This window comes from Callorhinus ursinus, unplaced genomic scaffold (genome assembly GCF_003265705.2).
Source record: "Callorhinus ursinus isolate GAN/ISIS: 27379988/994484 unplaced genomic scaffold, GSC_fseal_2.0 scaffold12, whole genome shotgun sequence".
NCBI lineage: Eukaryota > Metazoa > Chordata > Mammalia > Carnivora > Otariidae > Callorhinus > Callorhinus ursinus.
In genome coordinates, this window is record NW_027397074.1 from 58,886,025 (window position 1) to 58,903,454 (window position 17,430).

Consider the following 17,430-nt stretch of genomic DNA (forward strand, 5'->3'; position numbering starts at 1 on the left):
TAAGTTGTATATAATCACTGTCTCCACCCTCTCCAGAAAGACCAGAACTGATTAGAAGAAAAAGACTAACTTGATGCATGGAATTCCGTATGCATGCCAAATACTGCTGCAAAAAAGATTTGGCATCTGAGTGAAAAGACACCAACCGACCATTTGATTTCTATGGTTGAACACTCTTAAGATCTTACTCTCCTATATTTCATTTAAAAAATTGCTCCCCGAAGTGCAAACTGACTTCAATTCTGAATAAAATTTAGCATTCAAATTTATAGCCACTTTGAAAACTGAGGGTTTATTTTGATCATGTGAACCTGAACAGATTCTTAATTACAGCAGCCCTGTTGCACATAGGGAATCTGGGTTCAAAACAAAACAAAACACAACTTCCACATAGGTTTTTCCACATTTCTGGGATGCTTTCATAGCAGTCTTCATTTGTGGGAAATGGTACTAAAATCCTGCCATGTTGCAGTTTAAATTTAAACACACTGCTTCCCAGATGAGATTTTAGTGTATCATATAAAGGCACTAAAAGGGGTTTGGGGGTTTTTTGTTATGTAATTTTTTTTCCTTGTCTTGCAAACCTACCGAGAGATACCGGTTCCTGCAGTGATCTATGTGCGTTAACAACCTGTGCGGAGAGCACCCCTTGCTCTTGTTGCGGTGGGCAAAAGTCATCTTTGTTTGCATGAAAGAAAAGTCTGATTGAACTAGGGTGAGCCTTTCATTTTAAGAAGAGTTAAAGTCTGGGGTGTTTTTAATGTTTTAATCTCTGTTTAAGAGGTTTCTGTTACAAGAGGAAAATTGATAACATTTTTACCTCAGCAAACTGCCAGCAAACTGGCTCTGCTCTAATCCCACGTTGATAGTGATTTATATTCTCCATGGCAATGTGCTCTAACGTCTAACGTCAGAGTGAGACCACTGTGCTGTGGACGGACTGCATTCCAAATGCTGGAATCACATACATAATGTTTTTACTTTTAAATAATATTCAGACACCAGAATAAATACCATATGTGCACTGATGCTGGTTACAATGGAACCTTGTCATGTCTTGTGAGGGAGAACATTCTTTGTTTCTGATTCCTGTTTGAAATAAGTATGCAAAAGATAAATATGTGCATTGACGGCATTTTGAGAAGGCGTAGGTAATTACCCTGCTGAGGGTGTAGCTCTGATTCCTTGAGATACAGCATTTAAGACTAAAGAGACTGTTGTGTGCCCCCCACCCCTCTTTGACACACACGAAGGCAAGGATCGTTACCTGATGTTGCCAGTGTAGGGTGTAGTTTTTATATTTTCTATCCACAGCGGGCTGTAGTTACAGGACATCTGTGGAAGAAAAATTACTCCGTGAGCACTGCGTTCATAGCAACAGTGAGACTAACATGCTCATGACATCGTAACAGGGGGAGTAACACATGTGATAATGGAGAGGGATGGATTGATTGGAAAACCATAATTCAGTGTGAGGCCTAATGTTATCTGAAGCCACAAAAGCAGAATTTAGGTGGCCTGACATCATCAAAACACAGATAATCAATCTCTCCAAATCCATTTTTTCCCCCACATGATCTTGAAGGTTGGAAAGTTTCTTATGAAGTTTAGAAATACCTCCCGAGTCCTGCATTTTTAGATTTTTGATTTTGTCCGTCTTGGTTGGAATTCTCATCCACCTAGACATATTTTTTAAATAGACATGGCAGAATGCCTTTCATATTTGTACGTCTGTAACAGGCTTCAACAAGTCAGTCCACATTTGCTTCTTGGGGAAGCATTTCAATCCAGGTTTGTGTTCTTACCATCAGTTGAGCTATATTGAATTTGTGCTCATGACATTTTAATAATACTTTATAGATGAAGAAATCCTGGGCATTGAACTGATGGCTTCCCTCCTCCTCTGCACCCCATCCCCACCCAGTTTTGTGAAGTTTGCCCAGAATATATAGTGTGAGATTAACGTGTGAGTCATACATCATAACGCGTCTCCGACAGTTTATCTGCACATAACTCAGCGTTTGGGTAACTCTTGTATCCTTTCTGGGAGTTCCTCGCAGAACTGTTTACCATTATAAAAATGCTCTCAAGCCCCTTTTTGAAACTGAGAAGTTATGAGACAAATATCGAACCTCTAACATATTGTCTCTCATTTTCAGCTTTTCGGATGATCCCTTATCCCTTGGAAAAGGGGCATCTGTTTTATCCTTACCCAATCTGTACAGAAACAGCAGATCGAGAGCTGCTTCCGTGTAAGTCTCACTTCTGTATTCCTCTCTTTGTGCCTGAACGTGGGGATGGGAAGAGGTGGGAATGATGAATGTTTGTAATGTTCCTTGTCTTTTATTACTCTTCTCCCAAACCCTGTCCTTATTTGCTAGCATGTGCATTAAAGTGAGTTATGTGAGTGGGTCTGGCATCCTGCTCCTCCAAGTCTCTGCAGATTCCTCACAGGGAAAGACCTCCAAGCCCTGAAATTTAGATGAAGAGGCACCGTGCGCTGGTTGGCCTGAGCGCAGAGACCACTAGTTTGGGGTGGATGTTCGAGGGCAGGTCCACTGTGCGTGGTTCTGCCTGAGTTGCCCAGCTGCTCGGATGCACTCTGCACAGACTGGAGTGTGAAGCGGAAGTGCTGACGCCAGAGGGGCTGCAGATGAGTCGCGGATGGGAGGGCGGCGCCGGGATGCGGGCATCATTGCCAGAGGCAGAGGCGTGGGGCCGGGCCGGCGTGCTCTCAGCGGGGCCGGAGGGGTTTCCCCGGGAGCCTGTCGTGGTCGCACGTCATGAGCTGGGGTGGCATGAGCAGAGCACACGTGCAGCCTCAGCACTGTATGCAGCAGAAAGAGGGGGAGCCCTGCCCTCGAGAACCTGACGAGCTAGCAGTCTGATGGCCCATGCCGCGCGTGCAAAGAATGATTCGGTTTGCTGTAATACAGCATTGTTTTGACAAGTCCTGCTAAGTAGCTATTATCAAATCATACTGTATGCAGGGATCATGTCCAGGCCCTTCATGTGGCCTGGACTTAGGACATATTTTTCTCTCTCAGATGGATAAGCTCCAAATTTTGGCTAGTCTCTTCCTTGTCCTTCTGCCACCTCCTCTCTTTGACCGGCCCCAGTTAAATCCTATCTCGTAGCCCCAAGGGATAGGGTAAGTCTGGAGCCCTGGGTGCATAGTAAATCGTCCAGTGCCAACATTATTGAGCCCGTCCTATCTCCAGTATGGTGGAGTCTGGGTGCAGCACGAATTGCTGTCTCAGACTGAAGCAGCAGGAGGTCGCTCCCTTGTTTCCTCGCTAGCCAGAGGCCATGTCCTATTTGTTACTTAGGGGTCTGGGAGAGCTCAGTGATGTGTTGTTGCTCCTTGCCTGAGTTTTATTGTGGAAAAGGGTCTGGTGCCTCACATGCATTAGATTTGATTTCAGAAATTCCTGTTATGGGCCCACACTTTACCTTTGGACTCCCCCTTCAAGGAGATCCTTGTTAAAATTTCTGTTTCTGGTAAGAAAGGCAGTTTTCTGAAAAGCACAGTTTTAAAATGTTTTAATTGAGTCCAATTAAGTTTCCATGAGAATAGATTCACTTTTAGAACAAGATTACAGCTCTTAAAAGAAACTTTATAGGAATAATCTTTATAAACCCGAAGTTGAAAATTATGACTCTCCTTTATTTAATTGAGTGCAGTGGTCCAAAATCTGATCTCCCCTCAATCTTTCGGGGGTTGGGCGTTGACAGCGAGGATGGTGTGGATACCAAGAGGGCCGACTGTTTGGAATACTCCCCACATTTTGCACATTCAGAGTCCCCTCTTCGGACGTTAGGGCCTGAGTGTGTCTCCACCCTTCCTTCGAATCCCAGCAGGTAGCCACCTGGATTCATGTGTGCGGGCTTGTCTCTGCTTTGTCCCTCCCTGCGCCCCTCTGCCCTCAGTCTCAGGCCCAGCCAATTATTGTTTAGGGCTGTAATTAATGGGAGCTGAGCAGTCGAGGAAAGGCCTTTAGATCTGGATTTCCACTTGGACCCTTTGGGTTCGAGAGGCAGTTTCATAGTCTCTCCTCACGGGCCAGCCCCAGCTCCCCTGGTAAAAGCACCCCACTGCCCGGGGGGTGGGGGGTGCTCACAGCCAGCCAGCAAGCAGCAAGTGGGGAGTCCACTCTCTTGGCATTGGTGCCACCTGCTTTTTGGTTTCCCCAAGCCCAGCAGTTGAAACTTTAAAGTTATGAAAGATGCTCTGAAGAGCACCAGTTATTTATTTTTCTGGTGATTGTGTGATTGTTGCAAGATGTTTATCAAGGGTCTCCTACAGTGGTTCCAGATGACCCCCACAGCCTTGATCTCCAACCTTTGCAGGTTGAATTGGCCAGCATGTGAGGTCCTTGCTGAATGTCTATCAGGGTGGCTCCCTCCACCGACATACTTGGAGTGGGCCAGGAAAAAATACAAGATAAACCAGTATCACCTCATTATAATGATTAAAAAATTACAGGAAGGTCAAAATCTAGAGAAAGGATTTTTTTACTCCCAGTATATTTAATTCTGGATTTTCTGGGTTTTGCCCAGCAAACACGTATTTTATAATGTGAATAAGGTTTTGTTTTATTTGTGTTTCCTTTTGAGAAAGCAGGACTATACATTAGGCAGAGATGGGGTTACTGTTCCCGCACAGATGTGCGACATCCTCAGACCAGCGCTATCGTGCTTCCCCCGTGGAGCACTAAACCTCAACTGTGGCCTCGGGAGAAGCAGATGGGCAAGCCGGAGGCCGGCGCAGAGGGTGGTGCTGCTTCCTTCAGGTGGCCCTGCCCTTTGTGTTCCCTGGAGGCTTCAGTCACACCTCTGCAGAGTCCGTCCCACAGACAGAAATGCCCTGAGAACACATTTCACTCTGACACTCCTATTTCCCTCTGGATCTTCTCCACAGCGTTCCATGAAGTCTCAGTTTACCCGAAGAAGGAGCTTCCCTTCTTCATTCTCTTTACTGCTGGATTGTGTTCCTTCACAGCCATGCTGGCCCTCTTGACACATCAGTTCCCGGAACTTATGGGGGTCTTCGCAAAAGCTGTGAGTATTTGCCAAGAGGGAGCCTGAGGCCAGGGGCCAGGGAAGCAGCGGGAGAGAAATGAAGGAGTGTCCTGTAGGAAAGGATGTGCCTGTATTGATCATTTGCTCACTGTTTAATTTTCATCTTCATCGGTGGAATCCAAAAGTTGAAGGCCAGTGAGAAAGTGTAGGTTGTTTGTTAATGCATGCCTTGCGTCATTCCACACGCAAAACATCCCAGATTTCAAACAGGTATGAAGTCTGAAAGGATTAAATAAATAATTAAGGGAATCCTAGCAAATGAAAAATGTGTGGGAAATTACTCTGTTTTCTGTAAGTTGAACATTATTTCTAATCTTTAGATATTGGGGGTCTTTCCTTTAATAAAGACGAGATTTACATTTTCAGAGATTTAAATAAAAAATATTTTCATGGCTTCAAACTTTTGGCTTGTTTGGGGAATGAACTGAGAGGTTGTGGAGGGCTTGTAGCGAACAAGTAGATCAAGAACTTGTGTCAAGTGTACGGACGTGACATTTAGAATATGGAAATCCAGTGAGGGCCTTTCAGGAGGGTTGAGGAGAGGAGCTTTATTAAGAGAAGCCGTCTGCCAAAAACTAATGATGTAATATATGGTGATTAACATAACAATAAAAAAATAAAAAAAAAAAAAGAGAAGCCGTCTGCATTGACAGTTGACAAGCGAGAACCGCTGTGTCCTGGTTGAAAACCAACCGTTTTCACCGGCACGTGCAGGGAGGGTGAGCTTACTGATTTTGCCATTTGCCACAGATGAGTTTCAAATGAAGGAATAAGGACGCGAGTGTCAGTTGTTTCCCTGGAACTCCATTCTGATTTCAAGGCGAGTGGGGTCAGAAAGGATGACTTCTAACTTGGCTGGGTCGATTTAATCCCTTTCCAGATGACTGACATTTTCTGCTCGGCAGAGCGCAGGGCCTGGAATTGCCCGAGTATTTTCCCGTGCGTTGAAGATGGACTGGGAATCCCACCGGCACCTCAGTCTCAACACTCCCCAAACTGAACTCATCACCCCCCTTTCCCACCACCGCCCCTCCTGTATTCCTGACCTCCGCCCGTGGCACTGCCATCCGCCCGGTTCCTCAAGCCAGAAACGCGGCAGCCCTGCTGAGCCCCTCTCTCTCGCTCCCCACACCCTACCTGTCTCGGCCCCCGCAGCGTGTCGGGTCTGACTAAGCCACTAGGCGTTCGGTAAATGTAATTCACCTCTTCTTCCCTCCCTCTCTCCCCATGACCTCCTTCTCTTCATTTAGGTCTTGTTTTTTCTTGCTTGGACTCCTCTGCAAGAGTCTTAACTGGTCTCCTGGCTTCCAGGTTCATCCCCTGCCAGGCTGTCTCTCATACTGACACAAGAATGATCTTTCCAAGTTGCAAGTCTGAGCATGTCACTTCCCTGCTTGAATTTCCCCAGAGGTTTCCCAGACTTCAGGATAAAGTCTCAGCTCTTTAGCATGGTATGCAAGGCCCTTTATGATCTGGCCTTGCTTGCCCCTGCAGCTTCATCTCTCCCAACTCTTGCACAGACACTGCTCTTAGGCCATAGTGAATTACTCACCACTCCCAGACGCATAGGCTCTCGTACACCCCGGTGCCTTTGCACGTGCTGTTTGCTCTGCATGGAATGCCCTTCCCCATCACCACCCCAGCTTGTCCACTCTACTAACTTCTCTTCCTTCTTTTATACTCAGCTTTCTTTCTGAGTTTCTCCTAAGCTGAGTTAGAGGTCTCTCCTCTGTGATCCCACAGTATTCCATGAATACTGACATTATCACATTTATTGTACTATATTATAATTGTTGAAAACTTGTCTGTCCCCCTTTTAGAATGTGAGCTCCTTGAGAGCAGGACTGTGTCTTCCTCATCTCTGTATCCCCAAAGCTTTGCACAGCACCTTGCACATAGTAGGTTTTCAATAAATGATTATTGAATAAATAAATGGTAGTGGTTTCTGCAGAAAGAATCAGTGTAAAAATCAGGTACAGTTTAGCATTTCTCCTCCTCTTTCGTAATTATAGTCATGGACTCTTAGAGTTGAAAAGGACCTTAAACAAATTGCCTTCAGCAATAATGTGATGGAGGTCATCTAGACTCTTCTTGAATACTCTCAGTGACGGTGAACTCACCTACTTAACATCAAAGCCCATTTCATTGTTGGATCACTCAGACGTCTTCTTTACACAGTAAAATCTGCCTCCCTCTAATATGCACCTGTTCCTGTTCTGCCTTCCAAAACTATACTCAACAAGTCTCCTTCTTCTTGTAAATTCTTATGACAGCTAATATATTCATGGCCACCTCTAACCTCTGACTATTGGTAGAACATCTCAAATTTCCTTAAGTCTTTTGTACATACCATGATTTTTAAACCCAGGATGCTCCCTAGTTTATGGACCTCTACTATTCATTATTATACCCCCAAGCCAACCTCTGAGTAAAAATAGTTGCCAAAATTCTGAATAGATTAGAGTTTAACTTAGTAAAATTTAAAATAGGAATATATTTACAACATTAGACAATTATTCTTCCTCCTTTAAATGTTCCTCTCAAACATTTTTTAAAGCATTTTTGTCCAAATATGTCATTTTTCCAGTATTCTTCATTAAACAAGCAATTAACACTTGGTGGGAGATTCAGATCAGAACAGACCTTTACTGGACATAAAATTCATTTGGCCCCACCACCAGAAATTCAGAATCTTGAGTGTTAGCACCCAGAAATCTGTGTTTTTAACAAGGATTCCAGCAGGTTCTGAGGATGGGGGTGCTAAGGTTCTGAGGATGGTATGTGCCGCTAAGGACACTGGTCTGGAGCAAGCCGAGCATTTGGCCACTTGCTGGAACGTGGTGTGCTGTCAGAGCTGTTGAGGTGAACGCTTTCTAGGCATCAGAGGTTTCCCCCTGGCTGCACCTTGGAATGCTCTTAGGGGGTTTCTGAGTGACTGGTGGATGCCCCCCTTCCCCCTTGGGGGATGCTGACTTCCGCGGCCTGGGGTGCAGCCTGGGCATCCGAGTTTTCAGGCGATTCAGGTGTGCCACCAGGTCCGAGACCACCACATTGAATGGAAGGATGGATTGCCCGATTGGGTCTTCTCTAGGAAAGGCTCCACTGCCTCCAGAATTTCAGAGCGATGTGTCCATTAGGGATCATTTAATGTTTCCAAAGCTTTGGTTTTGAGTCTAGATCAGCTGATTGAATGAAATAATCAATTTGCCTTATGGCCCTCATTGCTTATACTCTGCCAGGGTGTGGTTGTGTGGTCAGCTACTCATAATTTCCAAATATAGTTTAGATAAATTTGCTTTTAAACCTCTGTCTGGAAGATCACATTCATCTTGCCCTTCCTGAAGGTTTAACAGTTTTCAAAATGTCTAGAGAGCCTTCGTGGGGAAGGAAGATGGATGGCCTGAAGGAGACAGGCCCCATCCCTCTCCTGCCCACCCTGTCCCCAGTGTCTTCCCCAAGTTTTCACCCCTGTCACTGCTGCAGGCCTTTCGAGAAGCCCCCTGCAGGTTATCACCGCCACCCCGTAGGCTGCCCGCAGCCATTTGCAGCTTGTGAAAATGACTTTCTCAGGCCTCTCGGAGATAATGTCCCTGGGATAATGACTCGTAGGAGATGCAGAGAGATTGCACTGCCACCCCCCAGGCTGCATGCAGCTTGGGAACTCTCCAGTCTGTTTATATGTTGATACGCAGCCAGTAAGGAAGCCCACAGCTGAGCCACTGGAAAATAGTAAAATGAGCAGCTTCAACTGGCTTCTCCCCCTGACTAATCTAATCTACCTCCATGACTTAAGACTAACTCTTCCTCGAATGTTTGGCTACCAAGATAAGGTTGCTCATATAAAGAAGTTATCGTTTCAAACCCAGCCCCTCGCAGAATGTGGGAAGGTCAGCATTCTGACCCCGTCAGCTTTGAAGGGCTCTGTCTTTCCTCCTCTGATCTCTCTCCTTCACGGAGACTGAGCCCCCTGACTTCTGACTCTCGTCTTCACTTATAGGCCTTGACCTCTTTGAAGTCTGATATTGATTACAGTGAAATGTCAATTGTCTGATTGCAATAGGGCACCTGGAACTTATTCAGATAAGCAGAGGCATTTTGAATGTTAACGAAGCATGTTGGGAGCCATGACCTTCTCCTAAATAACGGTGTTTCAGGAAAAGGAGGACCAGGCGATTGAAGTGTCACTCTCTCTTTTTTATTAGTCCAGTTGCCTTTTCTCACCCTAAGACACTGATTGAATCACGGTGCGCCTTGGACCGTGTATCTCTGCCCTCTGGACAGAAGTTGTGGACATTGAGATAGATGAGCTGTTCCCGGGCTGCCTGGTCTTACGCATTCAGACTTCACTTTTCAGGCAATAGATTTCCCAGGTCTGTAAGTGAAACTGCTGTTTCTCTGTGCATTGGTTGAGTCTCTGGCCCAAAAGTATTGACTGATTTTCAAACATGCAAAGAAGTATAAATGAACATCCTAAGCAAGGCACATTCCACCATTTTTTTTTTTTTTTAAATACCTCCTGATGAAAGCCACTAACCTTTATCTGGTTACGAAATGAGAGGGCTTATGGGCTTCAGATGCCTCATTGCATTGTCTGCTTCTTCCCTGTGGGTGAGGGATGAGGAAGGGGATGCAGGGAGGGGTCCTAAGGAGGAAGGTAGCTTACTAATAAAAGGTGCATATCTCAACTCGGGTGCTGCAAGAGAATTAGGATCTTTAGGAAAAGTTTCTGGGGATTCTTTTCTTGATTCTCCCAAGGACAAAACACTCTAGATGTGAGGGAGAGCAGTACATTGTCGCATTTATTGGAGGTGTTAGGACTTACTTCCCTTGTGGAACCCTTTTGAGAAGCGCACGTGAAGTCCAAGGAGGCAGGGTCCGCTGTGATTTGTTGGGCAGTATGGGAAGAGGGGCAACTGCGGACATCGAACAGGGCTAGAGAGTCCCCTCTTGATTTGCAGAGGCCTCACTTTTGTTCTTTTTATGCAAGTCAGGTCAGTGCCCAAAACAAAGCAAACAAACAGGCCTTATTTTGAACCAACTTTGTAACGACCTCTCCATTCATTCTGTTTCCCAAGTTGAGGCTCCCTGACGTCCCCACATGTAGTGAGTGAAATTGCACAGAGTACAGACTTGGAGCGATGCCCTTCATCTAACTGCAGGGGCTCAGGCTAATTCGGTAGTTCCTTACCCACTCCATCACAACTGCGATGGTTCTGAATCTGTTTGAGGTCAAGTCTTTAGGATATAATAACTTCACCAGCAATATCGCCTTGTTCAGGGAGCCCAATCTGACAACCCCTGTCAGAATCTCTGATTTATCCAGTCTACTATAGCACCTAGTTTCTCTTTATAGAACTAGGCAAATGCTGTGTTTTATGGAACCTTGGTAGTCTCTGATTACAAACAAAATCACATAACTAGGATTTTAATAAAACAAGCAATCTTCTCATAACTAGGATTTTACAAACTTTCTCATAGGCAACTTGGGCAGTAATTATTCATTTCTGGGCGATAGGGTGAGCATCCCCTGTGGTTCTGTGCACACAACAAAGGACAATTTCAGGTTCCCAGAAACTGACACATATCTAACACCCACTTGACAAAAGAGCCATCCACATTTGCTCAAGTACTAACATGGCTGCCTATTTCTTAACTCCAAACCCAGCTTGGCATTCAGGGCCCTCCTCAGAGTTCTTCTGGTCACTTTTGAACTATTAACTATTCCAGCTAAGCTGAATTACTTACTGCCTTCTGATCATACCAGTTACTTTCCCATTTCTGTTCCTGCTGTTTATTGAGCCTGGAGGGCTCACCTCCGCCTATTTCTTTCCTTGCCCTCCTTACCCCAGCTGTATGTTTTGATATCCCAACCATCCATTGTGGTCCATTTCGCTTGCCTCATTTTAAGTTTTTCTTGCTCCTTTCAACAGAATGGATTCTCTCCCTTTTCTGAGCCCTCCTGGTGCTTTCTTTGGGCTTTTGTCTTCCGTTCTATGATGGTCTATCTGGTATCATTACTTTGCTGTGTGGAGGCCTTAGTGGTCACCTATCCCTTCCCCTTGACCCCAGGCTTTGAGCTTCCTGACAATGGGAGTTTTGTCCTAGACTCCTTTATATCTCATCCAACACTTAGGTGCCTTACAGAGTAAATATATTTAATTTATGTAAAAGACACAACATGGGGAAGGATTCCAAATATACTATCTTGAGTTTCCTCACACTAATGTCACACTTACTGGTCCAGCTATAATGTGTTGCAGACCTTACAATTAGTATTCTACTGGTTCTTTTCTTTTCTTTTTTTTTAGGTTTTTATTTATTTGTTTGACAGAGCACACACACGGATGAGCAGGGGGAGGGGAGGAGGCAGAGGGAGAAGCAGGTTCCCCACTGAGCAGGGAGCCCCATGCAGGGCTCCATCCGAGGACCCTGGGATCATGACCTGAGCTGAAGGCAGATGCTCAACCGACTGAGCCACTCAGGCGCCCCAGTATTCTACTGGTACTTAAAAACAACAAAGAAGGAAAGATTCTGAGGTCAAGTGAATTTTGAAACTTGCCTAGCATACCCCTTGAAGATCTGAAATCCACAGAACATACAGAGCAATCTCTCTCAATTTCATTAAATATACTATTACTTTGACCTCAGAACCATGCCCCCCCCCCCCGCCTATGTATTTACATACTACACTATACTTCTCTGGGAAATTCTTGGTGGTGTAGACAATGTTTTGTTGAGAACAAGGGATTAGGACAAGACTCCATAGTGTAAGGACCAGGTATGGAGCCCTAGCGAGATAATACCTTGGTTCTGAACTGACAGAGAGCAAGGAAACCACCCAAACACCTCTCTCTCATGCGGAGCTCTGTTAGGGGACCTCTTCTGCCAGATGCTGGATGATTTGTGGAATGAAGCTAATTCTTCATGAGAACATAATCAGAACAAATTTGAGATGATGTTAAATGAGTCTCAGGCGAGGTACTTGGCTTTCTTAGTTAATGAGCATTTTTCTCTACACGAGAAGCAGAAAGGAGTTTAGAAACCAAATGAAAGAGATCCCAAAGATCTCCTCGGAGCAGCCCTTCTTTTTTTTTTTTTTTAAAGATTTATTTATTTATTTTGAGAGAGTGAGAATGAGAGAGAGAGAGAGACAGAGACAGAGAGAGCACCTGAGATGGGGGAGGGTCAGAGGGAGAAGCAGGCTCCTCGCCGAGCAGGGAGCCCGATGCGGGACTCGATCCCGGGACTCCAGGATCATGACCTGAGCCGAAGGCAGTCGCTTAACCAACTGAGCCACCCAGGCGCCCCAGAGCAGCCCTTCTTTAACAAGGACAAGCCATCCACGGACTGGCCAGTTTGCTGTCCTCCCACGGGCTCCCATGATGCACTCCACTAAGCAGGTAGTTCAGAAATGAGCATGGGCAACAGAGGCATTTGGGATACAATAGAATCCCAAAGCAATTCACAACCATACAACAAACTTGACTTTTTAAAATTGACTTTTCCCCTTAAAGTGAGTTCTATACCCAGCTAGGCAGGCAGGTGGTCTGAAGTGTCACAATTTTTTAGCTCTTCTGCCTACTTGTCACCCAACTGTCAGTCCCTTTTGATGGCACTAGTCATCTGCATGCACAGCCAGCAGATCCTGAAGACGGATCTGAAGGCCTGGGAACTGTGGGCCCGCTTGTCAGGAGTGAAGGGGGGCAGTCTGCAGCCCCTTCTCCCGCTTATCTGTCACAGCTGGGGGGTGGGGGCTGGAATGCAGGTGTGATCATCAACCTGTTTCCTATAACATAGATACAAAATTGTAGCCTTTGAGACTTTTATAATGCCAAGACTTATAGGTTGGAAAGGTTCGTTCTGTAGCCTTGAATGAGATCTCTCCTGACTCTGTGCCTTTCTGTTTCTTTGCAGTTCCTCAGCACTTTGTTTGCCCCCTTAAACTTTGTCATGGAGAAAGTGGAAAGCATCCTCCCATCCAGCCTGTGGCACCAGCTGACGCGGATCTAGGGAAGCCCATCTGTCCTTCCACTCACCTTCCCCCAGTGGGCTGCCACCATCTCTTCGTGCCAACTCCTCGTGGACCGCAAGAAAGCATGACTCTGAAAAGGGGAAGCCATTCCGAGATTTTAAATCGTTCATGGACCGTCTGTTCCATAATAAAAGCTGTTTTTGTTGTACAAAATTCATTGATGTTCAGTTCTATTATATTTTGCCTTCAGAAAAGAAAAAAAATCAAAAATAAACTTTTGTGTATTGCAGCAACCAGTGTGTCTTCTTATGTCTCCCAACCTTAAAAGTGTTGGTGTCCCAAATAAATCTGTGGGTTTACATTTAATTTATTAAGGGCCCAGATCTTCTGAATGCCCCACAGTGGTTTTCTTTGCTGATGGGACTCATCTCAGCAGGCCGTTTGGACCCCTACAGTCGGTGGCTTGGAAAATAGAATGTCTTTGGCTCAAAAGTACCACCTTTTTCAGCCCCAAACTGTTGGTCCTTGTAGGCCAAAAGCACAGAAAGAGCTTTCCACAAAGAAGGACAGGAGGCATGAATGAAACAAAATGTATGTGCCGTGACAAGTTGTTCCAGTTCAGAGATTCTACTCATTGAATAGAACTCAGTACTATAGTTTGGTTTTGTTTTATGAAAATTTGTTGTGAGAACAAAACTTTTGATGAGAATCTACAGACCCAACAGTCTGTTGTATAACCTGACCACTTTTCAGAATTGCCGTTTTTAAAATGTTCTCTCATAGGGGTACTTTTTTAAAAGTAATTTTTGTATCCTTGATGCTTAACTATAAGCGGTCTTTGAGTATTTTTGTGATCTGAACTAAAATGGTCATTTGTCCTTCCCACCTTTGAAAGCCTACGATTCACACCTGCTGAACATCTGGCTTTACTTAAGCAAAAGAAGAAAAATAAATAACATTGAATCCTCCATCTGAAGTGAAAAGTACCTCTATTTAAAATCTCAATTCAGTGCTTAAAAAAAAAGGACTCCTTTACAGTTTGTTTTCCATTTTATTTAGAATCCTGAAACTTTTCCCATGAGCGTTAAAATAGGCAGTGTGCGGGGAAGGCACCACCACCTTCCCAGCTGGACTTCCTGCTGGCTGCTGTCCTTCATCCAAGAGCAAAGTAAGTGGGCAGGTAATGTTTAGGTGCACAAGGGCTTCTCATTCTTTTGGCAAGTTTCTCTTTTCTTTTTTTTAAAGATTTTCTTTATTCATGAGAGACAGAGAGAGGGAAGCAAAGGCAGAAGGCAGAGGGAGAAGCAGGGAGCCCGTGCAGGACTCGATCCCAGGACCCTGGGATCATGACTTGAGCCGAAGGCAAACGCTTAACCGACTGAGCCACCCAGGCGCCAGGCAAGTGTTTCTTTCTACTGTATTTGTGCAAAGCCCTGGTATGCAGCTGGCTCCTGCTCTGAGGAAATTATCTTGGAAGAGGTTGAACTCCTATATCCACACCAGTAGTGCTGCTCTTGGGGGCAGTGACTGTGTCTGCTTTGTTTGCCTCTTTGCTTCTTCCCCCACCAGAAATCTTGAGCTGAAGTGGGCATTCAAATGATTTGTTGAACAAATTGATGCAATTCATGATAGGTGCAAATAAAACTTGATTCACAGTCTGAGGAAAGGGGTTGGTTCCAGCAGAGAAGGACCAAGGAAGGGTTAGAATTGTAAATTTGGGCTGGAAGAAAATGTAGTAATTATCTAATACAATTATTTGATTTAACAGATGGGAAAACCAAAGTCCAAAGAGGATTTCGACCTCAGTCGGGACTCTAGACTGCAATAAGCTTTAAGTGAAAGTTTCCAGAGCCTGTAGGCAACAGCAAGTGGAAATGGCCTACTGTGAATTGTGAGAAACCCCGGTTGCAGGAGATTCAGCAAAGAAATGTAACACAAGGATTTAGAAGCACCTTGTGAATTTAATAATTAGGACTTTAAAGCAGTTTCTTGGAAAGGGGAGGCAAAACTTAGACTTTGAGGGGGAGGGCACCTGGGTGGCTCAGTTGGTTAAGCGACTGCCTTCGGCTCAGGTCATGATCCTGGAGTCCCTGGATCGAGTCCCGCATCGGGCTCCCTGCTCAGCGGGGAGTCTGCTTCTCCCTCTGACCCTCCCCCCATCTCATGTGCTTTCTCTCTCATTCTCTCTGTCTCTCAAATAAATAAATAAAATCTTTAAAAAAAAAAAAAAAGACTTTGAGGGGGAAAGGGAGTGAATGGGAGAGGTAAAGGTGGGGAAAAGATGGGGACAGAATGAAGACACAGGCAGAATAGAGATTGCTGGAGGAAATGAGTCCATGGCCCCTGAGAGGAGCTAACCACGTGAGGAGGAGGGAGGCTTCTCTAAACTCCCGCCAACTTCATAGACCTTTCCTCTTATAGCCAGAGTCACTCTTCAGACAGGCCGTGACCCCAGTTGCTCCCTTTCCTCCGCGTCTCTGTTCAACTACTCTGCTCAACTCTGGAGAGCAACCAGGACTCATTCTTGCCGTCCTGGTCTCCCGGGCCTGGATACCACGGAGGTTGCTCTCTTTTTAGCTCTTGCCTTGTTTTGCTGCCCCTGACGATGAGCACTCAGGCCTGGCTAAGGGTTTCATGCACATTCATGGGGAGGCGGGCCCAGAGCAGCCAATAGGGCAGAAGAGTTTTTAAGATGATTACTTTTACATGATTCTTAACACTTTTCACCCAAGGTCCAGGGTTCCTGTCTTCTTGCTGAGATGGCAACTGGAATCCAAGTTGCATTCCTGCCTTCTCCTTTTATTTCTAGATGAGGGGACATCAAAATCCATTCTGATGGGCTTTCCTCTATGAAGATCCTTCCCCCCAGCAGAACAATAAGTGTCCCTTAGCCTCAACTTGTATGTGTTTATTGGAATACAAACGCAAACCTTCTAAGTTAAATACTCGCAAATTCAATCTAGCAATGTATATAGGAAATAATACAATATGACCAAATGGGAATGCTCTTTAGGGTTTTTTTTTTTTAAACTTCTCTTATCAGTACTTAGTATCAAAGTCATTTTGCTTTTAAGAATTGGGGAGCCTTCCATATTTTTATATGGCCCAGAATGATTAAACATTGACATTACTTGCTTTTCAAGAATTAGATAAAACTCAGATGTGAAACATCTGATTTTAGTGCTTTGTTAATGATGAATCTTTGATCACTGTTTTATTATCTGCAGTGGTGATTGGTCTGTACAAATATTCCACTTCTTAAGTTTAAGTTGATATTTTTCTAGGAAATTACCATTTTCTCTAGGCATTCAAATGTGTTACCACAGAGTAACACACACACACACATATAATTATATTATTTAATTGTATATTTAATATCCTCTGTATCTGTGATTATTTCTTTCTTCCTTTCTAATTTTATATGTCTGTTCTCCTTTTTCCCCTCTTTATTCAGCCTCACAAAAGCTTATCTAATTAATTCTTTCAAAGAAACAATTTTAGATATATTCAACCATACTTTTTGCCTTATATTTTAACATTTTAAGCTTTTATCTTTATTTGCTTTTCTTGATTTCCCTTGTTTAGAAGAATTAGAGTTTTTCTAATTTCCTCTGACAAATACTTGGTTTATTTTTATTTTAAGAAAGAGGTATTTAAGTCTATAAATTTTTCTCTAAGTATAGCTTTCTTGTCCCTTAGATTTTGCTGTGAAGTGTTTTTTGTTCTTTTCTAGAAATTTCTGTTTGGGTTCCTTCTTGTCCAGGAATGATCACACTTGGGCATTCCCTAATAATTGGTTCTCCATTATGGCCTTCAACGAATTTATTTTTAATGTTACTCTGCAATATCTAATGAGAACAGCAAAGATATTCAACCACATGCTCCCAAACAGAGTAAACCCTAACACCTTACACCCATGGACTACTAAGTAAACTTTTGATCTTTCTTTCCCTTATTTTTTTTTAATTACATCTTTCTTCAGTATGAAACTTCAGAGGCTATGTTTATGTTTAAGACATGTTTATGTTCCTTCCACTGTTTTGTACTGTTTTTCTCCTTGCCCTGAGAGCATGCACTTCACCAAGCTAAAACAAATCTGTGTGCTCAGTCACAGACTACTTGAAATTTAAAAGGGGAGGGGACTTGAAGGAACTAGTCACGCTGTTCTGGCTTTTGAGGATCAAAGACGGTTAGGCTGAACAGACAGGAATTGGCTGCAATGAAAATGTCCAGCAGAGGTGGTGGCTCCCTATCCAGAATGCTCTGGAGAGCTGCAGGAGCTTGGGGGACAGATGACCTTCAGGTAGTGTCTGTGTCTCCTCCAGAGTACTGTCTATAATTCTCTGGCAGGTGCAGAGAGGGCAGAAAGGAAGCAG

General features: G+C 44.3%; 1 protein-coding gene across 8 annotated transcripts in view; it reads left to right on the top strand.

Moving 5' to 3' along the window:
- ST7 (suppression of tumorigenicity 7) overlaps nt 1–13,347 on the top strand; it is a 235,521-nt gene extending 222,174 nt beyond the window's left edge. For 4 of the 8 annotated variants that reach the window (XM_073899108.1, XM_073899104.1, XM_025873215.2 and 1 more), the window contains 3 exons: nt 2,160–2,252; nt 4,922–5,061; nt 12,997–13,347. In XM_073899108.1, coding sequence (XP_073755209.1) covers nt 2,160–2,252; nt 4,922–5,061; nt 12,997–13,092 — 329 coding nt within the window. In that variant the 3' untranslated portion in view covers nt 13,093–13,347. Of the gene's footprint in view, nt 1–2,159; nt 2,253–4,921; nt 5,062–5,962; nt 6,098–12,996 lie in introns of those variants that run through there. The other 4 variants (XM_025873217.2, XM_025873214.2, XM_073899105.1 and 1 more) reach the window with 2 other exon arrangements.
- Nucleotides 13,348–17,430: the final 4,083 nt, after the last annotated feature.